Genomic DNA, 20,196 nt, shown 5'->3' with positions numbered 1-20,196 from the left:
AGATTGGGATTTGTAAATAGAGGTGTTGTATACTTCCCTTAGATACTTGGGGTTGGTTCACCCCAAATACTATTTCAAAACTGAGATAATGCAAATAGTATAATATTTGCACTTAATAGGTTTTGGTTATGAACAGCAAATATTATATACTTTTATTCCAAGTTGATCATCCTAAATGCTCTTTCAAAACTGAAGTGATTTGTTTTTACATTAGTGCTCTTTTGCTTTTTAAAAACTCATTTGCCTTAATGATGGCAACTTTAAATAAAACTAAAAGATTTTTTTAATGACTTTTGCATTTTGACCATTTTTGTTACCAAACTTATTATGGAATTTCACACATCTGTTTTAGAGAACAGCTCCTCATAGGCTACTGCACTATTTCCCAATGTTAATAGGCCTCATTTATCCTATAAAAAAAGCCTACATTTTCCTACCTGATCAAGTGAGCAAACAATAAGGGTCAGATGTGGCCAACACCCTAACACAAAGCACATGTCTAGCCGTCAGGGTGAGGTAAAGTCATATCAAGATTGCTTGAAGTTATTAATGGCAGTAAAATTTATGCTTCCTCCTGTTTTCCCAATTAAATCAAGAAGCCTTTTTTCTTAAAGGTTCTTCTGCAGCAGCTGGTTCTAATATGTTGTGTGTGAACATTGCCTGAGGTGTCTCCATTTCTGTATAGTAAAAACTGACTAAAGCACATTAAGTAATAGGTCAATGGAAGGAACTTATTGACTAGAAAAAATGTTACTATTAAAGGATTTTTGTCCTTATTTATACTATGGTAATGCATATTTATATAGCATTTAGATTCTTGCTGAAATTTGCTATGATTAAAAGCTACTGTGTAAAGTGCTTCTTTTTGTATTAACACTTGCTTCTCTGGATATATTATAAAAGAATATTACATAAATAGGTAATAAAATAATGGAATACATTGTGTTGAAAAGGTTCAGAAAAATAACATCATGGTATAGCGTGACAGTTGTACACAGTAAACCACAAATTATTGGATTTCATAGAAATGCACACTTAGTTTGCAATTTTAATGTATCTAACATCCCCTTGATAAGTTAACAAGTTCAGTAACTTTTTGGTTTTTATGAAACAACTGAATGCACAAAATTCATCATTATCTCCTTCAGTTATTCAGAAAATTACCTCTAAAATCTGACATTTTGTACATTAACATTGACCTACAAATTCTTTATCTTATTCACATAATTTTTGATTGCTTATTTTTTCAACCCTTTCATAGTATAAATTGTATTATGAATTCCAAATGATAGACGTGGCTATCTATTCTGTTATAGAACTCAGAAAAGCCCATTAGCTTATACCCATAGGAGCAAAAACATAAAGGGCAAGGGAGAATAAGCTTTCTATACTTTGATGGATCAGGGACTTGGGCTAAGCACCTTTTCTTTTTTTAAAAAACAAAGATCTCATTTGATTCTCAGCTTTACAAGGTAGATGCTACTATTATTATTATTCCCATTTTCTGATTGAGGAAAACCTCAGCTAAGGGACTTGGCCAGGGTTATACAACTTAGAGATATCTAAGGCCAAATTACCTGCAAAACAAAAAAGCATCTGATCTTTATATTTATATCCAGTTTCATGTATGCTTTTTAAAGCCAAGACACAGCAGAAATCCAAATAAATGACACTTCATAAGTGTTTGTGGAATTGAAGGCATTAGTTTAAAAAAATAAAAATTGAATTTGCCTTGCTAATCTTCCAAAAGAAGAAGACAATCTATTTTATGTAATTCAAAGTTCTTAACCTTCTCTGTGTCATGAACCACTTTGACTGTCTGGTGAAACATATGGACCTTTTCTCAGGATAAGATTTTTAAATTCATAAAATAATGTTATTTTTCCCATTCATATTTAGACCACTTTAGTGTCTATGGAACCCAGGTTAAGAACCCCTGGCCTAGTGATATTCATTATGACATATTTAAATAGGTTTCAACATAACAATACTTATTTCCTGAAAATATTGCACCATATAGATGTTCCAGTGTGCTTCAGTACAGCTTCATTTTGATACAGATGTGTTCATATTGCCACACCACTCTCATCTGGATTTCAAGTCTTTGTTGACTTCAAAGGGAGTCCTGTTTTTAGAAGGCAGACATGAAGTATATAGGAGAATGAGAATCTGGCTAATAATGGGGCCCATAATTTGTGTTTTCACTCTCTTCACAGAGTATTCGGCTGGGCCTACAGCAGAAACGGAAATTTAGTTTAGAGTTCTGGTGTTCAGAACTCATATTTTGACTTGACTGAGTTATAAATGGAGAATACAGGTCTCAAAATCCCAAATGTCTTAGAAAATTAGTTGGGATGGGGGTGGAAGTGAAGAGAAACAAGACATTTTTGAATTCAGAACCTAATCAGTATGTATTATGCCTTTTAACTGGCAGAAAATCAATTGAAAAAGCAGCCCAGGGATTTTAGTTTTGATTTTTTTTTCCTTCTCCATTCCAGCTGTTCTAGCTGACTTACAGCTGCAAATTTATTTTAAAAATAAGAGTTGTTTCTATAAACTCTTGAATGTATTTTATAACAGCAATAATTCCCACAAAATCATTTACTGGAGTTAATGATTGGTTTTGTTAAGGCATTAACTGCCCTCATCTGGGAATGACCAAATTTTCTGGAATGGCTGCAGAAGTGCTAAGATAATTCAGGTAACACTTTCAAACAACGGTTCAGTTAATTAATGGTAAATTCCTGTGGAAATCCTATCGAAGTACTTATGACCTCTGCATTTAATACCCAATGAGTTCATCATAATTTATGTTTATTACCACAAATACCAAAGGATTCCATAATGACTGGGACATTATTTTTACCCTCCCCTTACTCCTTGAGTAGATTTGACTAATCTACCTCAAGTCATTAAGGATCTTGTTCTCAAAACTGTCAACCTTTTCACTGTGTTGCTTGAAATTCATTTAACCTTTGGTGCTGTGCCAACATGCAGACTGTTGGCAAAGTAGTTCTACTTATTTGTGCTGCTATTGGGGTATAATTGATGTCTACTAGTCATAAGGGAGCCTTTTTGAAATACCTACTATTCACAGGAGAATGCTAACCATTTGGGTAGAGTTTGGGGCTCTTAGTGAGGTGTTTTACAAAAATCAACTCCCATTATTTCTTAAGAAAGTCATTTAGTAAGGTTATAAATATTTCTTAATCTTAAAAATGGTATATTTAGAAACTAAGTTGGAACTTTTTATTCCAAAGATATGTAAAAGATTGGCTCATAATTAGGGATTAAACTCTAAACTTCACTCTGATCATATAATCTCTCTTAGAAACTGTTTATTACTATATGGAATGAAAAGCAGTAGAATAGGTTTTAAATAACAATTTGCTGACTACCAAAGAGCCTCTACTATTTCTCATGCACTGTAGTTGTTAGAGGAATAAGTGCAGGATAATTTCAGAAACTTTTCCAGGTCATGTCTTCCTTCCTTTCCTAATTTGTTAACTCCTTTTGTTAGATAGAATCATCTGATAAAAATATATTTTTGTGATGAAATTTACCAAGTATACAAGTTGTATTCATATTTAGAAAAATGTACTAGTTATTTGAGAATGAAAAGAGCTATGTCACATAACTAGGTTGTTGGTAATGTCTAGAATCTAAGCTAGGCTTCAGGTTACTACACTGATTACATTTGTCTGTAAAGCCTTGTTGGCAATAGTTTTCTCCCCAATGAAAATGGCAAATTTCATTGTCTATGACTGGTCTCAGGCAATGAAATACTGAGGAGGGAGAACACAGCACATTTATTCAGTCAATTCTGTAGATACACTGGTGACTCTGCCATATTCCCTGGGGTCTCCTCATAGCACTGGGACCAAAAGGAGGACAGACTTGAGGTCTAAGCAATAATCATGCCTTACAAACCAGATAAAATGGTCAGAGGACACAAAGTGTCAGAATTGGAGGAAAAGCAAGTCAGAGATCTAAACACCACCCCCAAAGTCCACTCTGCCAAGAAACCTAGTCATCCACCCAACCTGAGGGGGGTGCCACATTTGTCAAGAAAAGCCATCCTTGTTTTCATTTCTTCTTCCACTTTCACATCATGCTTTCTTTCCTAATCATCCTCAGTTATTCTAGGAAACATGGATTAGGAATGAGTGGAAGAGCTCCTCCAGGGGAAAACCCAGAGTCTAGAGTGAGGAAGCAGCTTGGCAAGAAAATATTGAGGAGCTCAAGCAGGTCAAACACAATGAACTGAAAAGTCCAAAGAAAAGGTCATCCTGGATTCATTTTTGTTGCCACATATACTTTATTCCAAAGAGCCATCACATATACTTTATTCTATAGAGCCGGATGTAACCTTAAAGAGGGAGTGTACCTCTTGGAGAATTTGGGGCAGAGCAAAATTTGCAGCTTATTAAATGACATGGAGGGGTTGGAATTTGCACTTACAGAGGAAATATTCATTTTGGTGATATTATAGCTAGTACTTAAGATTTATGAGTCATTTTGCAGATATCTCATTTGATAGCAGAGATCCACTAAAATATCAAAGAAGAAAAAACTTCAAAGCATGTAGAATGGCTGCCTAAACTGACATAGGGTTTTGGGGGGATATAGTGAGTTCTCCTTTATTTTCTGCTACTAGTCTTTCAGAATCAAAGAGAATATTCTACAGCTACAAAAAGGAAGCTAATTACTATGGATGTTATAGAGGACATTCCTATTTGGATTTGAATGGATGGCCTCAGAGGTCTCTTTTAAGGCATTTTCTGCCAACTCATGCCTCTTGTAGGAAGGATAGTAGACTAAGATCTTTTACAACTAGATAATTTGACTCTTATCTTGCATATGGTACTCATTAGTTTTCAAGGACTGTAGATGACTGGTCTTGGCAAGGAGCCCTTGACCTGTTAAAATTAGAGAATTTCTTTACTTTGGTTGCCACACTGACTTATTTAAGCTTCAGTGTTCTGGTGACTGATCCTGGAATACAAAGTCGGTCTGCCTATGGGTTCCATTCTATTAAAAATGATGCTCATTGCCCCATATATACCAAAATATTTATAGTAACACTTTTTTGAGGTAGTAAAAATCTAGAAACAAAGTAAAATTTCCATCAGTTGAGAATGGCTAAAGAAATTGCAGTACATGACTGTAATGAAATATTAATATAGTAAGAAACTGCAAATATAATGTGGAGAAGCATGGAAAATTTAACATAAACTGATGCAAAATCAAGTTAGCAGTTAAGAAAATTATATATATATATATGTATATATATATATAATGTTGACAACAATGTAAATGAAAATATCAGCCTCAAAACAATTAAAAATGAATGTTGTAAAATTATAAAGAACATGCTTGGTCCTGAAGGAGAGACATGAAAAAAATACTTCCCCACACTCCTTTGTAAAGATGAGGAAGTCAACAAGTGTGGAAAAACATATACATTTGTGTGTGTGTGTGTGTATGAGTGTGTAATCAATTTTATTATTAATTAGTTTTGCTGATTTTTCTCTTTTTCTTTCTCTTATGTAATTATAAGTTAGATGAAATGGTTTTCTGATGGGGAGGGGAAATTAAATTTTTAGATAAAATATAAGAAAAATTTATTTTTTTAAAAACATGCTGATCATAAGAATCAGATAACTGAGAGAGAAAAACTTTTAAGTTGGGATGCTTTACATAAAAGCAATATAAAATTACTCATTTATAGGAATTGATCATTTTTATTGCTTTCATTTATGCCATTAATGTGTACATTAATGTAATTTTATTCTTAATTTGAGTTCAGTACTGAATTTTTCTATTGTCTATTGAGAAAGAAGCATAGTGATCTGCTGTAAAAGTCTTAAAACTTTAGAGATAGAATTTTAGAACTAGAAGTTAAGAAATCATCTAGTTCAACCTAAGAACAAAATGATTCAAATGACTTACTCCAGATCACCAAGTAGTTTATAGTCAGAATTAGGGCAATAGTTCAGGTCTCCTGATTTCTGGGTCAGTTCCACATTTTCATACTGAAATGCCATTTTGGATTCTTTTCCCCAAATCTTTACTTCAATAAATGTTCTTCTTTCTCATCTTTCTATCTTTAAAGATCTGCCCTTGTAATCTGTTTGGAGCAATTCTCTCTTTCTACCCATCATAATTTCCTACTTTAGAACCTCATTTTCCAAAATTCTTCCACTATTACCCACAATATATATTATATATATATATATTTAATTAGCATATAGAACTGTTTTATTTATACACACACACACACACACACACACACACACACACACACACACTTTCTACACCTCTATTCAATTTCAGTAGATTTTAACTTACAATGAATAATATTTACACTTAAGACTCTCATCTGGTATATTATCATCGATTCCTCATATTTCTCCAATACAAACCAGCATGTCCTGCTAATTTTAAATCATTTCTTTTTTTAAAAGCATTATTGGTGTAATAACTGGAAAATAGAAAAAGCATTTAATATTGGTAATATGGGTAAATATTAGGTGGCCATAACCTTTTGTCAACTAGTCATGTTTAAGAATTTTTGATCCCAAAATGAAAGCATTCAAAAGCCCCTTAAATTCTGGGGAAGAAAGTTAAACATGAAAGAATGCATTCTTATACACCATTAGGAGTGTTTGTCATTTGAAACGTGTAACCTGAATTTTGTCTCATCTTATTTTCATGACTCCTCACATGAAACTCCCATCTTCTTTCTCTACATCTTTGCATTGGTTGTACCCCATGATTGTCCTCATCATTTCCCACCTGATGGGTCTCCTCTGGATTTCATTGTGCCCCTCATCTTTAGGATCATATCAACCCTGGAACCCACACTTAATCAGTTACCCCTGCCCTTAGGTCCTTTGCCTCCTTGATTGGAGAGGGTGGAGGTTGGAGAGTGGAGGGCTCCTTCCAGATCCTTCATTTCAGGGAAGCATCTGGAGTAGCATTCATTTCTTTTTTGCAACTGGAGAGCAAAAATGTCTCTTGCTTTTTCCTAATTCCCCAACCTGCTATGCAAGTCTACGTTATTTTTACTGTATGTAATCATATATAGATATAGATTCCCCCTGATAGAATGTAAACTCCTTGAAGTCAGGAATTTCATTTTTTGTCTTTGTATTCCCAGTACCTAGCATGATGCCTAACACATATAATATGTATATATATGTACATATAATGTGTGTATATATATATACAATATATACAATATGTATATATGATATGATATATAATATATATATAATATGTATAATTCTGCTTCAAAAAGGCTTATTGATATACAAAGTTATTTTTTCTATTTTTTTTGTTATGTCCCAGATGTACAACTGGTGACATTGCATCTCACTAATCTAAATTAAATAGAACTTAGGCATTCATGTTTACTGTTTTAGGATAGGAAGTAAAGTACATTCTTAAAATTATGATCTGAAAGATTGAAATATCTTTACGTATATTTTTAGACAATTTTTATTTATAATGTTGGTTCTTGTCCTTCATTACTGAAGACCACCAAAATGACATCACTATGTTTGAAACAAATTTCAGTATGTCATATTGTGGCCAGTCAGACCAATATTAGTTCGGAATGCTCTACCACAGGGCACAAATAGTCCATGTGAACACTGGGGTGGGTACTGTAAACTTACAGATGTCATGTTTCCTTTGAGCTGCTGTAGTTCAACCTTCCTCATAGAGTGCAGCACACTCACTGATGAGGGCATGCCATGCTGGGCAGTTCTGTGCCAGTCTCCCATGCTGTACAATCAATTCTAAAGTTCTTCGTTGATACCTTCAGGATGTCTTGGTATAACTTCTTCTGACCCCGCCTTGTAAGTGCTTGCCTGGTATGAGTTCTCCAAAAATTAGGATTTTTATCAAATGTATGTCTGGCATTATAACAACATGTCTAGCCCATCCAACTATGATGTAGTATCTGTAGTAATGTTGGAATACTAGGCAGTTTAGCTCAAGAAAAGACCTCAGTGTCTGGTATCTTCTCCTGCCAGGTGAACTTCAGAATCTTCCTAAGACCATTTAAATAGAAGCAACTCAGTTTCCTGACATGGTGCTGGTAGATTGTCCAGGTTTCATAGGCATATAGCAATGAGGTCAGCCCAATGACTAGACCTTCAGTTGGTAGTTGGTCTAATACCTCTTCTTTCCCATACTTTTTTTTGGAGCTTCCCAAATACTGAACTTGCTCTGGTGGTGCTAGTGTCAACCTCATTGTCAATGTGTACCTCCTTGGAAAGGACACTGTCAAAGTAAGTGAACTTGTCTATAGTCCTTAAAACTTCTCCGTTTTCTATAATCAATGGTTCCACATATGGATGGTGTGGTGATGACTGATGGAGCACCTGTGTTTTCTTGGTGTTAATTGTTAGAGCAAAATGAACACAAGCAGCAGAGAATCCATCTATACTGTTGTATCTAAGCTTTAGAAGCTACATTGAATGTACAATCATCTGCAAGCAGAAGAGCATGCACTAACACTCCCTCCACTTTGATTTTGGTTTGTCCTCAGTGAAGGTGTTCAGTAACATGGCTGAAAACATGCTAAAAAAGTATGGGAGCGGGGCGGCTAGGTGGTGTAGTGGATAAAGCACTGGCCTTGGAGTCAGGAGTACCTGGGTTCAAATCCGGTCTCAGACACTTAATAATGACCTAGCTGTGTGGCCTTGGGCAAGCCACTTAACCCCATTTGCTTTGCAAAAAAAAACTAAAAAAAAAAGTATGGGAGCAAGGACACATCCTTGTTTTAATCCCTCGGTGACTTGGGAAATCATTATCATTGGATGAGAGCCTCGTCCACTATCCAGAATGTAGTCAAGCACGCTATCATGAAATTGACATAAATACTGATGAACTTCTCTGGACAACCAAATTTTGACATAATGTTCCATAAACCCTCATGACTGATGGTATCAAAGGTCTTGGTCAGATCTACAAATGTTATATACAGACTGTTCTGATCTTGGCATTTTTTCTGGAATTATAGGGCAGCAAACACCATATCAGACTATTCCTGGACTCTTTCTGAAGAGGAACACTAATCTCTTGACATTAATTCTTCTAGTATTCACTTTGCCTTGGGGCCACTGCTTCTTTTGAATTTGAATATTTAGCTTAGAGAGGATGAGTCTGTCATCAGTCCAGCACTGCACCACACATTGTCTTTGTCACTCTCACATCCTGACTGTTTCTTCTCCTTACAATCAAAAAGTCTAATAGATGCCAGTATTTTCAATGAGAGTGCATCCAAGAAGTTTTATTATGTTTAGGTAAAACAGTATTTGTGATGAGGTCATGAGAAGTCTTCAGTAGAAGTCTTCAGTAGAAGGTGACCATTGCTGTTACTGTTTCCAACTCCATTCCTCCCAAGGACTCCCTGACACATCTGGTAATCTGAGCCCACTCTAGCATTAAAGTCACACAGAATTAAGATTATCCTCTTATAGTACATTGATGATTAGAGTCTCTAAGTCTTCATAAAATTTTTCTTTAACTTCATCAGTGTTCATCTTGGTGGGAGCATAGGCACTGATGATAGTGGCATGGTGTTTTCTTGGAAGTGGCAAGCTCATTGTCATGATCCTGTCATTCACTCCTTTGGTAGACTGTCAAGAATGTTGACTAGATTAGTTTTGATTATGAAACTACCCCCAGCTTCACAGTGTTCCGTTTCACTGCAGCCACTCCAGAAAAGCATGTATCCAGCTCTGACTTCAGTAAGCTAGCCTTCATTTGCCAGTCTTGTTTCACTCAGGGCTGCTATTCGGATATCATATGTGCTGAGTTCTCTCGCAACGAGAGCTGTTCATCTTTCAGATGTATTGGACCTTGTGTTGTATATGACTGTGTGCACATTCCATGGAACCTTCTTGAAGTTTTTGTAGATTTTTTTTGTGTCTTAACTGCACTATGGGATTCCCCACCTGCTGTAGTAATCAGGCCAGGGTTGGGTAAGTAGATAATTTTTAGGACATTTTTTTCTAGCCCCTTCCTCACATCAAGAGGTGAGCAGTGCCATCCTTAAAGGGCTGTTCAGTCATCCAGGGAGCTGAATCCCACTGCTGCTTTCAGTAGAGAAATGCCCCAATGGCCTGAGTCACCCAGGTTCAGGGTTGTGACTACACTGCCAGTATATCCACACCTGCTGCTTTGTCACTTGCCTGTCGCCACAAGACTTTGAGGAATAGTTGTGAGTGATGCCTTTTGTTGCCTGTGTAAATTGGATTTGAATGAGGTAGAGTTGCATAGTGTCAGTGTCATCCACCTTACTCTCCCTTCCAAAGTCATCACAATCTGTAATAGCAATACAGAGTCAAAACACCTGATGATGACTCTAGATGCAGTGGATGACCTTGACATCTTCAATCTCTAATCAAGCTCTGAGTGCTCCACAGCACCTGCTTCAGCTGGCTTCATAATAATTGGAACAAATTGTTCTCCTCTGCCCACTGCAACAGAAGAAGACTTCACATGCTTGGGGTAGATGTTCCCCACTACTCATCACTGAGTTTGAGACTCCCTCGGTTACCCTCAACCTAGTTTAGCCCACCTGCCAAAATGGTTTACTTGGGTCGTGGCCACTGTGGAGCCACAGGTGAGAGTTAGGTGGCTCAGGTGGACCTCAGAGGTGGAAAGCAGATCTGAAAAGAGCTCAGCAGTCCTCACACCAAGGTACTAGTCTTCCTTAAACACACCCTGCACCCCATTTATAATGTAGGAAATAGTTGTACTAATACAAAGCCGCTTGTTAATGGTATCCTACTTAGTTACTAATCTTCACTGTACAATGCAGAAATATTTCATTTCCTTTTACTTTTTGTGTGAGATATTTTAAAGGAGGAGGGACTAGACCATTAATTTCATTGATAGAGGAAATAAACTTTTTTTATTAATGAAGGTCAGCACCCTCTCTACAACTGAAGGTGTTAAAGAGAAGTCTAGAACACTAGAAGCTTAAGTGATTTGTCCTGAATCAGTCAGTATTCATTCAAGGTGAGAGACTTGAACCCAGAGTCTCCTAGTTCTGAGGCTGACTATTCACTGTCACTATGAATTTTATACTATTAGAAATAAAAAGTGATCTATATACCACTCTGTTCTTTCCTATGTATCAAACCAGTAAATCAGAAACTCACTAATTCTATGATGAATGGAAAGCAAATTATATTTCAGTGTATTCTAAAATTAAGTAACTTTATTTTATATTTCATCTCTTGTACAAACAAAGGGGAGAGGTAGGTGTCAGGATAAGTACTAAAATTCTTCTTTATTTCAATGCATCTATTATTGTTGAGAAATTATGACACACAGATGAATATGGAGTACAGAGTCATTGTGAATTAAGTTCAATTAAGTGGAAAAATGTGAATTAAGTCCTTAAATGGAAAATGAAAGACAAAGAGCTCTGATGGTGTCATTTATTTTTTTTATTTGTGGAAGTCTTCATGATCAATTTGACTGTGGTATTTAATATCAGTCATAAAAGCAGCTAAAATGAATAGACTCCATTCTCTCAGAGTCTGGCTCATCTTTTTACTGACATAGATGATGTAAGATATTAAGTAGGATGCCATGTTAGTTTCTAACTTATGTAAACATTTTATGGTTACAAAATACTTTATATATATACAGTTTGTTTTGTAGGAAATACTAAAGTCTTAAAAATTCTTCTCAAATCTGAGACTTTTAAGAAAAAGTTATGTAGCATAACATCTCTTTCTTATTATCTATTGGTTTTAGATCTTCTCTTTATTCTCTGAATGTGTTAAAAAAAATGAGATCCTGCAACCAGTGTTGATTAGATAATGTAATATGTGTTTAGCCCTGTGTTGGGAACTAAGTCAATATGAATTACTTCCAGCCATCAAGGAAAAGATAATCCATTTGAAATAGAGTAAAATTTCAGAAAAGAACTGCAAAATAAAAAACATCCTAAACATCAGTAATTTTGGCTATTTTTGTGTTAGAGGTTAAAGTTAACATACTGAATAAAGATCTTTTTCCAATAAAAGCTGTTTTATTTTTTGTTGTTGTTGAAGCCATCTCATCTGCCTGCCATTATACTTAGTGATTTGTAGGTCAATGACTTCAGCCAACAAAAGTTAGAATCATTAGTCAGCATGTCTTTCTTAAGCACCTAGTAAGAGCCTAATAACTATATAAGGCACATGAAACAAACCCTTTTCTCAAGAAACTTAACATTCTAATAAGGAAGATGAGTATGTCTATAACTATAGAGAAGATAAATATAAGAAGATAAATACAAAGAGGTAGTTAAAATACAAGGTGATTTGAAAAGGAGGATACTAGTAGTTTAGGGAATGTCAAAAGGCTTTTTCTAGAAAGTGGTCCTTGAATTTTGTCATGAAGTGAGATTCCAGAGGTAGGAGAAGATTGTACAGTGAAGCTAGAAAGCTTTAAAAGCTAAACAGAGGAGCTTATATTTTATCAGTCAGTAGGGAACCATTGGAGCTTATTGAGTAAGGGGTTTGGTCAGATAGATACTTAAGGAAAATCATTCTGGCAGCAGTGTGAAGGATAAACCAGAGAAAGGATAGACTTAAGGAAGTGAGACCAATTAGGCCATTTCAATAATTTAGGCAAGATGTGAGATGAGGACCTGAACTGAGGTATAAGCTATGTAAAAAGAGGGGTCAGATTATAGAGATTCTGTAAAAGTCAAGATAGCAATAACTGATTGGCTAAATGAAAGGGAAGGGTCAAGAATAATGCCCAGTTTACAAACCAACTATTCTGGGAAGATGGTGATGTCTTCAAATCAAAAGGCATTTTATTAGACACTTGGTATAGGCCAGGCTCTGAACTAATCCCTGGAGAAACAAATAAAAGCAAAAAGAAAAACCAACCCCTGCTTTCAGGGGGTTGCATTCTAATGAGGAAAGGCTATCAAATTCAAGGAAGAATTGTAAAAGTGGGGGGTGGGGTTGTGATGGGGAGGAGAGAGATACCCTCAAGGAGATCTGGTGATGAAATCTAGAAAATGAAGGAGACTGAGTCTAAGTTCTTCCTTGAAATTGATTTTGGGGAGGAATTCCCCAGTGGGAGATGAAAATCCCAGGGGAAGAGGGAGAAAGCAACTGAACTCTGGTGGTGGTGAACTGGAGAGTAAAGTATGACTGGTTTGGATTCTTTCTCAAAATGGAGATTTCAGTTGAACATTCAACAGAAATAGAGAAATTTGGAAGAAGAATGGATTTGGGGACTAAAGGGTAGAGGGGGAAAGGTACATTTGATATGTCCCTAGGACATCCAATTTGAAATGCTCATAGGTAATTGATGAGCAGAACTAAAACTCAGGAGAAAACTGGATATAGTCAGAAAGACAAATGTCTGGATGGATGGATGGATGGATGGATGGATGGATGGATGGATGGGTGGATAAATAAGCAGATGGAGGGACTATGTGCATGAAGATGTTAAATTCATGGAAGTTAATGAGGTCCCTGAGAAAATACAGAGAAAGAAGAAAAGAAGTCCCAAGACAGAATTTTGGAGAATACTCATACAAGGGATCTTAATATGGATGATGAGCTAGCAAAGGAAATGTAAAAGGAGCATTTAAACAGTAGAAGGCAAACCAGGAGAGAATAGTGTCACAAAAAAACCCATATCAATAGTGTCAAAAGCATCTGTTGTTTTTGTCATTTGTTCTCAGAGAGGACCATGACATCAGGAAGTGATGCCATGACTTGCAAGTGAATTGGATTTAATTGAGGGGAGGGTTGTGCAGTCATTAGCCTTTCTCTTCTCCAGAGCCATCTGGGTCCAGTAAAAATATATAGATCAGGATAAATTGAGATGGCTCCCATGCAGTGGGATATCTTGGCCTTAAGCAAAGGTCTTTCCCAGGTCACAGTTTGACCAAGGCAGTGCCTGTTTAGTGATTAAATATAGGTAAGAAATGAGGCAAAGAATGGCATCTTTTACCTAGTCAAAAAAAAAAATCAATCCTGGAGGGGAAGACCCTTAAGGGTTTCTGGTCAAAACAGAAACAATTGTTATTTACACTCACTCTGATTGACCAAATGAAGCTCCCACTGGGATTTATTGTTGGCCCATCTGTGAGAGCCAGAGTAATTTGGGTTTAAGGCAAGGTCTTTAAGGAAGAAATCTAGCTTGTAAACCCCACGATATCTTGTGAGGTTAGAGATCTGAATTTATATTCCTTTGGGCAGAGTATCTGTAGGTAAGGGCATGATTTCCCATAGACAGAGGGAGAGGAGAAAGAGGGGAGGGGTGAAGGGAAGAAAAGTAAGGAAGAAAGAATAAGGAGGAAGGGAGGGAAGGAAGAAAGGAAGGAGGGAGCTGCATTGTCTTTTGTGACTTTGCACAGTCTTCCCTCTGTTAAATCACATTCACTTAAAAGTCATGACACCACCTCTCTAAAGTCAGAGTCCTCTTCAAGAACAAAGGATGAACAATAATCTGTGAGTAGTCTTTTCTAGCCTTAATCATTGAATGGGTACTATTTCAGTCAAACTGAGACCTGGGAAAGATCTTAGTTTAAAAAAGGCCAAAGACCCCCATTGCACCCAAAACCATCTCCAGTCATCCTGATCCATATCTGGCCTCTGGATCTAGAAGGCTCCAGAGGAAAGAATGACTCAGACAGCAAAGTTAAGAAAATACCAACAGATTTGGCAATTAAGCAATTGATGGTAAGTGGGACAGGAGCTCTTCCAATTGAGTGATACGGTTGAAAGCCAGATTGTAAAGAGTTGAAGAATGAGTAAAGAGAAAGTGGAGAGAAAGACTATAAAACTTGGCCCTCCCACCCCCACCCAGGAATTTGGCTCAGGGAAGAGATTATAGGGATGATAACTTCAGGAGATGGCTAGACCCAGTGAAGGACAGGTTGTCCATGCTCGAAGACGGTGGTAAAGGAAATTGTAGATAGAAAAAGATTAAAGGGAGATAGTTGTTGATAAAAACCTATTGGAGAATAGAGATTGGGATGAAGGTCACATGTAAAATCAGCAAGAAGAGCCATCTCATTACCAGACTGGGCTTGGAGAGTGGAAGATGTCAAGGGGGCTTTGAGATGAGAAGATGGAGGTCATATTGAATGGCTTTTATTTTCTCGGTAAAGTAAGAGATAAGCTTCTCAAGCAAGAGAAAGAGAAGGGTAGGAAGTGTTGGAAGTTTTGAGGAGAAAAGAAAAGGTTAGGAATAGTTTCTGTGGAGAGCAAGATAGGAAATCAATCTGATAGGCCTTGCTGCAGTGTTGATAGGGTGGATAACATGAATTTGTAATGTACTGGGCAGCAGAGTTTGTGACTTCCTCTAGCTCTGGTCAGCAGCACCTGAGTTGTAATTGAGGAGTTAGATGGTAGGAGCAATCCAGGGCTATAAGTTCTGAGTGGAGATGAATTAGATAGGGTCAAAATTACAAAGTGCCAGCAAGGGTGGATGGAGGATGAAGAACAGAGTTAAGAGCACTGAGACCAAATAAAGGAGGCCTGGTCAGAGTGAGATCAGTTGTTTTGATTGCAGAACACTTGTGGCTAACACTAAGATCCAACATTTGACCATCCTTGTATGAGAATGGGAAGTTTAAGAGTTAGAGGCAGCATCAGGGTGGACATTGAAGTCCCCTTGCTTAAGGATAGGAAGAGAGGAAGGCAAGTGAGAGTATCTAGTTCAATCCTCTCATTTTACAAAGTCGGGAATAAATAGGTTTAAGTAATTCTAACTCTACCAGTGTGACCTGGGCAAGTCTCTTCTCTTTGGGTCTTAGTTTCATCTGTACAAGAAATGGGTGGCACTTTAGTTCCTTTCAGCTGTGTGTCTATAATCCTATAACCATATGACTTGACAAGACCACATAAGTAGTAAGTAGCAGAACTGGGATTCCAACACAGGAATTCAGATTTACTGTCCCACATTACCTCCATTTAACCAATGATCTTTTAAGAATAATATTCTGTTAGAAAAGTGTTTTATACATCTAGCTTTGCCACCAACTTTAGAAGGTGCTTTTTGGACAAATATTCTCTGTACATGTTGAGTTAGAGGAAGATCTTAGAGCTCAAGTGCTTCAAGCCCCTTACTTTTATTAGATGAGGAGATTGAAGCCCAGAGAGGTTTAGTTACTAGTCTGACAATGAGTTAGGTTTAAATCCAGCTCTTGTGACTAAATCCAGTGTTTTTTGTTCTCAGAAGGTGGTATTCAGTTGGAGGATGTATTTTGTTTTTTGTAGTTTATACTATAGAGGACAATTAATCTATCTGGTTTTTAGTTTAATATCCTAAATATTATTACTAACACTAATAGTGAAGGAAAGAATTTGCTTTGTATATTATTAGCCACATACAATTAGAGTCAATAAAGGAAAACTGATACTTATATGATACTTTATATGATACTTAAAGAAAGTAGCAACTATCTATAATTGTAGCTTTACTATTTTTTCTGAAAGTTTTCTTAAGCTATTCACTTTAATTAAAATACATTCATTTTGGGGGGATCTTAGTGTCTTTCAAAGATAATTTGAGTACAATACAAGCCTTCTGATTGTCATGTGACAACAATTAAAGTAGGGAACTTAAAGTTTGTCAGATTTTGAACACTGGATAAGCATTTAAGAATTTAAAAATAAATTATATGTACTTGTATTTGTGGATGATATACTAAAATATCACATGTGATTTTTCATTTCAGGAAATGAAAATTATAAGCAAATAGCAATGTGTGTTCTTTACCATATAAGCATGGATGACCGATTTAAATCAATGTTTGCATATACTGATTGTATACCACAGGTAAATATTTCTTTTTTTAAGAAAAATTTGCAAGATGTCTATTTTTCTTTCTTTCCTTTCCCTGCCCCTTCTTTGCCTCTTCTGTTTATACTTTGAAAATTAAATGAATCATTTTAGTTCAACAAACATTTATTAAATAGCCCTGTCCATACAATGACAAATAGAGAAGTGACCCAGTCCTAAAGCAACCTCCACTCTTTTGGGGAAATATGCCATATGTACATAAATAAGTGAATTCAAAGTACACAGAAAACAATGCCATCTAACAATTAAGAGCATGAACAACCAGAGGATAAGCAAGATCCCCCTCTTGGTGGCAGAGCCTGAGCTAATGCATTTGAGATATGAGGGATCACCCCATATGCAAGGAGACAAGAGATGGAATGGTGTGATCTCATTCCTGTTCATCTCAGGTCAGCATGTGTTTACTCAGAAATTTGGGCTGTGCCACTGACTGACTCGAGGGCACAACCAAGCAGTTTAGTATGTTTTGGTGGGTAATGGAACAATATATCCTTATGAGTGCATTCAGGGAAGTCCAGGCCCAGCATGAAAAGTACTTTGTTAACTCTAAAACTAGATTCCAACTGAATTAGCAGAGGCCGAGAGAAGGGGTGGAAGAGTGAGCAGAAGATGGAACTGACAGTTGTGGACGGTGGCAGAAAAGGAAGCATCCAGGGGGGAGGCAGCCTGAGCTTCCACACCCCAGGGCTTCTGAATGGAGCCAGGAGGCCCCAGCCGTCACATCAGAGAGGTCAAAGGGAGAGTTCATTTGATTATCACCCCTTGAGAAAAAACTAGAAAGCAGAGGTTGGAAGGCAGAAGGATTATGCACTCCGGAAATGGTACCAGTAGCAAGTCCTTGCTGTTCCACCCAATAATAAAGACAAGTTAGGGGAGTGACTTACAGAGGGCAGAGGGAAGCTGGAGGCCCTCTCACTCATGACCAGATCAATTTGATCCAGAATCCAATGTTGAGTTTTCTCCATCATGGTGGGGAGGGGGTACAGGTCAGGAGGGTACCTGCTGTGTCATGGGGACGAGTGAGGTGGAGTGGTAGCAGACCAGACGTCCAGTCTTTAATCCTGAATAACTAAATATCCTCTAAAGTCCTTTCTGGCTCTCTATTCTATAATAAGTAAATGTGGAATTGGCTTCTGTTACACTTATTAAACAACTTGGTAAATAGTCAGACCCTGGATATCTACGAGCATCTTGTCAATGCCTCAGAAATTGCCAGACAGTCCTAAAGACCATCTGGGTTCTCTTCTCTCCATCAGTAAGTCCACACTTATGAAGTATTTAATATGAGCACTGCATTCTGCCAAGAGCTAGGGATAAAGACAAAAGTTAAGTTCCTACCTCCATGGAACTTACATTCTCCAGTGGCACAATTTTAGTCCATCATACCTTCTTATCCTGAGACTTTCTTGTCCATGTCCCACCAAAAATATGCTGACTGTGGAGTGAAGCAAAATTTTTATTTTGGTTTAATAAAAAGTATATTATTTTATTTGTGTTCTGAAGGACATGATTGATTTTGACAAGATTTGATGTCCTATTAAGTAGTAGAGCAAAATAATAGAACCCAGTTTTATGCAAACCCAGGACACTTTTTTACTCTCAGTTGATAACTTTCTTAAAAATTTCTACCAGGCAGCATTTGTTACTTTAATTGGAGATTACTTGAAAGAAATAAAACTTTTAAAAATGTTGTCTTTTCACTAATTTAAATTAAGTATCCTTCTCATCCAAATCAAGTTTGAATATAATTGTGTTTCCTATTAATGAATTAAAGTTACACCTTCAGGAAATTTAATTAAAAGGGGGGTGGGGAACACAACTTAAAAGTTTCACAAGCCATCCGGCCTTATTCCAAGAGGCAACCTAATTATAGTTGTTTGTGGAAAATACACCTTTCAAAAGAAGATGCAACAAATCTTAACAGACAGGGATCCTCATCAAAATGCCCTGTGTCAGCTTATGGCCATTGCTCTATGTCATCAAGCCCCTTGTCAAAACAAGTTTTCAATAAAAGAGTAGCCCTGTCAGAGGGGGATTCCAGGTGATTTACTGCCCTCCTGCTCCATGTGTCCTCAAGGCCTCTGCTTTGCAATTTCAAAGGGGGCTTCTTTTCTAATCCTATTTTGTGTCCAAATTCATGGACTACAGGATATGAGCTGGAAATCAGCCAAGCCAGAATAATGTTCTTGTCTAGGGTGAGGAGTCTTACCTAGCCTAAAATCACAGGATAGTTAGGGCAAATAAAAAAGAAATGCAAAGTAAATTTGGATAGAAAATTCTATTGTTGACTTTCTACATTATAACCCCTTTTTTCTGAATTACAGGGCTTAAACAGCTTTAAACATGAAATTTTATTTAAAAAGGAAAAGAATATAGAAATATGAACACGTTAAAACTACTGTCAGTATATCTTTTGAAGCATTGTTAATATTGATCCTGGAATCCAAAGTCTTATATGTAAAATGTTTCTTATCATCTTTTCAAGAACTCTACCACCACTTATGCATCCTTGACAAATGTTCTAACATCAAACATGACTTTAATAGGAATTTGCCATGGAAAGTTTTCAGAACATTTATGGTTTATGTTTCTTGATTAAAATTTCCTCAAACTTTTTCCAAAAGGCCAAGAAATTTTCTTTTTGAACCTTCAGTTTTAATGGGAACAGCAAAGTTATATTACAGTCTATTGTAAACATTATTCTCTGCAGTTTTGCAATAGGAAGGAGGCAATTTCTTGAGAAAACCAAAGTTCACAGTGGACTAAGTTTCTCCCTGCAGTGATGCCCACCTACAACTTTCACTTCAGGGCTCAATTACGGCACACTTACGGGGAATGTTGACATGGTTTATAACCACCCAGTGCCACATTTATTGCAATATAAAAGAAGCATGGAAATTTCAATTAGATCCATGATTCCTCTCAGTTCACTCATCATTCACTGAGCTGTAATGAACATTCTCTGCAGAGCAGCAGACACTGGCTGCCAGAAAAGCTTGGAGCTCATCAGGGGCCACAAATGGCAAGCTTGCTTATTAAAGCCATTGCTGACATTGGAATTTCTTGGTGTTTAACAGAATGTTTGTTCTCTTTGAAATGATGCCCAGCAGTTTTGAGGAAGAAACTTCATGACAGTGTCAAATGGGAGGCATAAATGGTCCTAATGGTGGGGAAACAGGGAGTCCATAGGACTAGTTTCCTAAGTAACAAATACTTTGGGAAACATTGAGAAGTGCCTCTTGCTATCTCTTTATTTTAGGCTCCATTCATTGTCCAATTTAATACTGTTTTTGTCCTCTGTTAAACAAACAGGCAGTAGACCTATCTCCCCCTATGCAAAGC

General features: G+C 36.8%; 1 protein-coding gene across 4 annotated transcripts in view; it reads left to right on the top strand.

Moving 5' to 3' along the window:
- KIFAP3 (kinesin associated protein 3) overlaps positions 1-20,196 on the top strand; it is a 208,934-nt gene that overhangs the window by 112,822 nt on the left and 75,916 nt on the right. For all 4 annotated transcript variants that reach the window (XM_074221981.1, XM_074221979.1, XM_074221978.1 and 1 more), the window contains one exon: positions 16,730-16,830. In XM_074221981.1, the coding sequence (XP_074078082.1) occupies positions 16,730-16,830 (101 nt within the window). The remainder of the gene's footprint in view (positions 1-16,729; positions 16,831-20,196) is intronic.

This window comes from Macrotis lagotis, chromosome 2 (genome assembly GCF_037893015.1).
Source record: "Macrotis lagotis isolate mMagLag1 chromosome 2, bilby.v1.9.chrom.fasta, whole genome shotgun sequence".
NCBI lineage: Eukaryota > Metazoa > Chordata > Mammalia > Peramelemorphia > Peramelidae > Macrotis > Macrotis lagotis.
The sequence above is the reverse complement of the archived record's forward strand: the minus strand, read 5'-3'. Positions and strand labels throughout refer to the sequence as shown.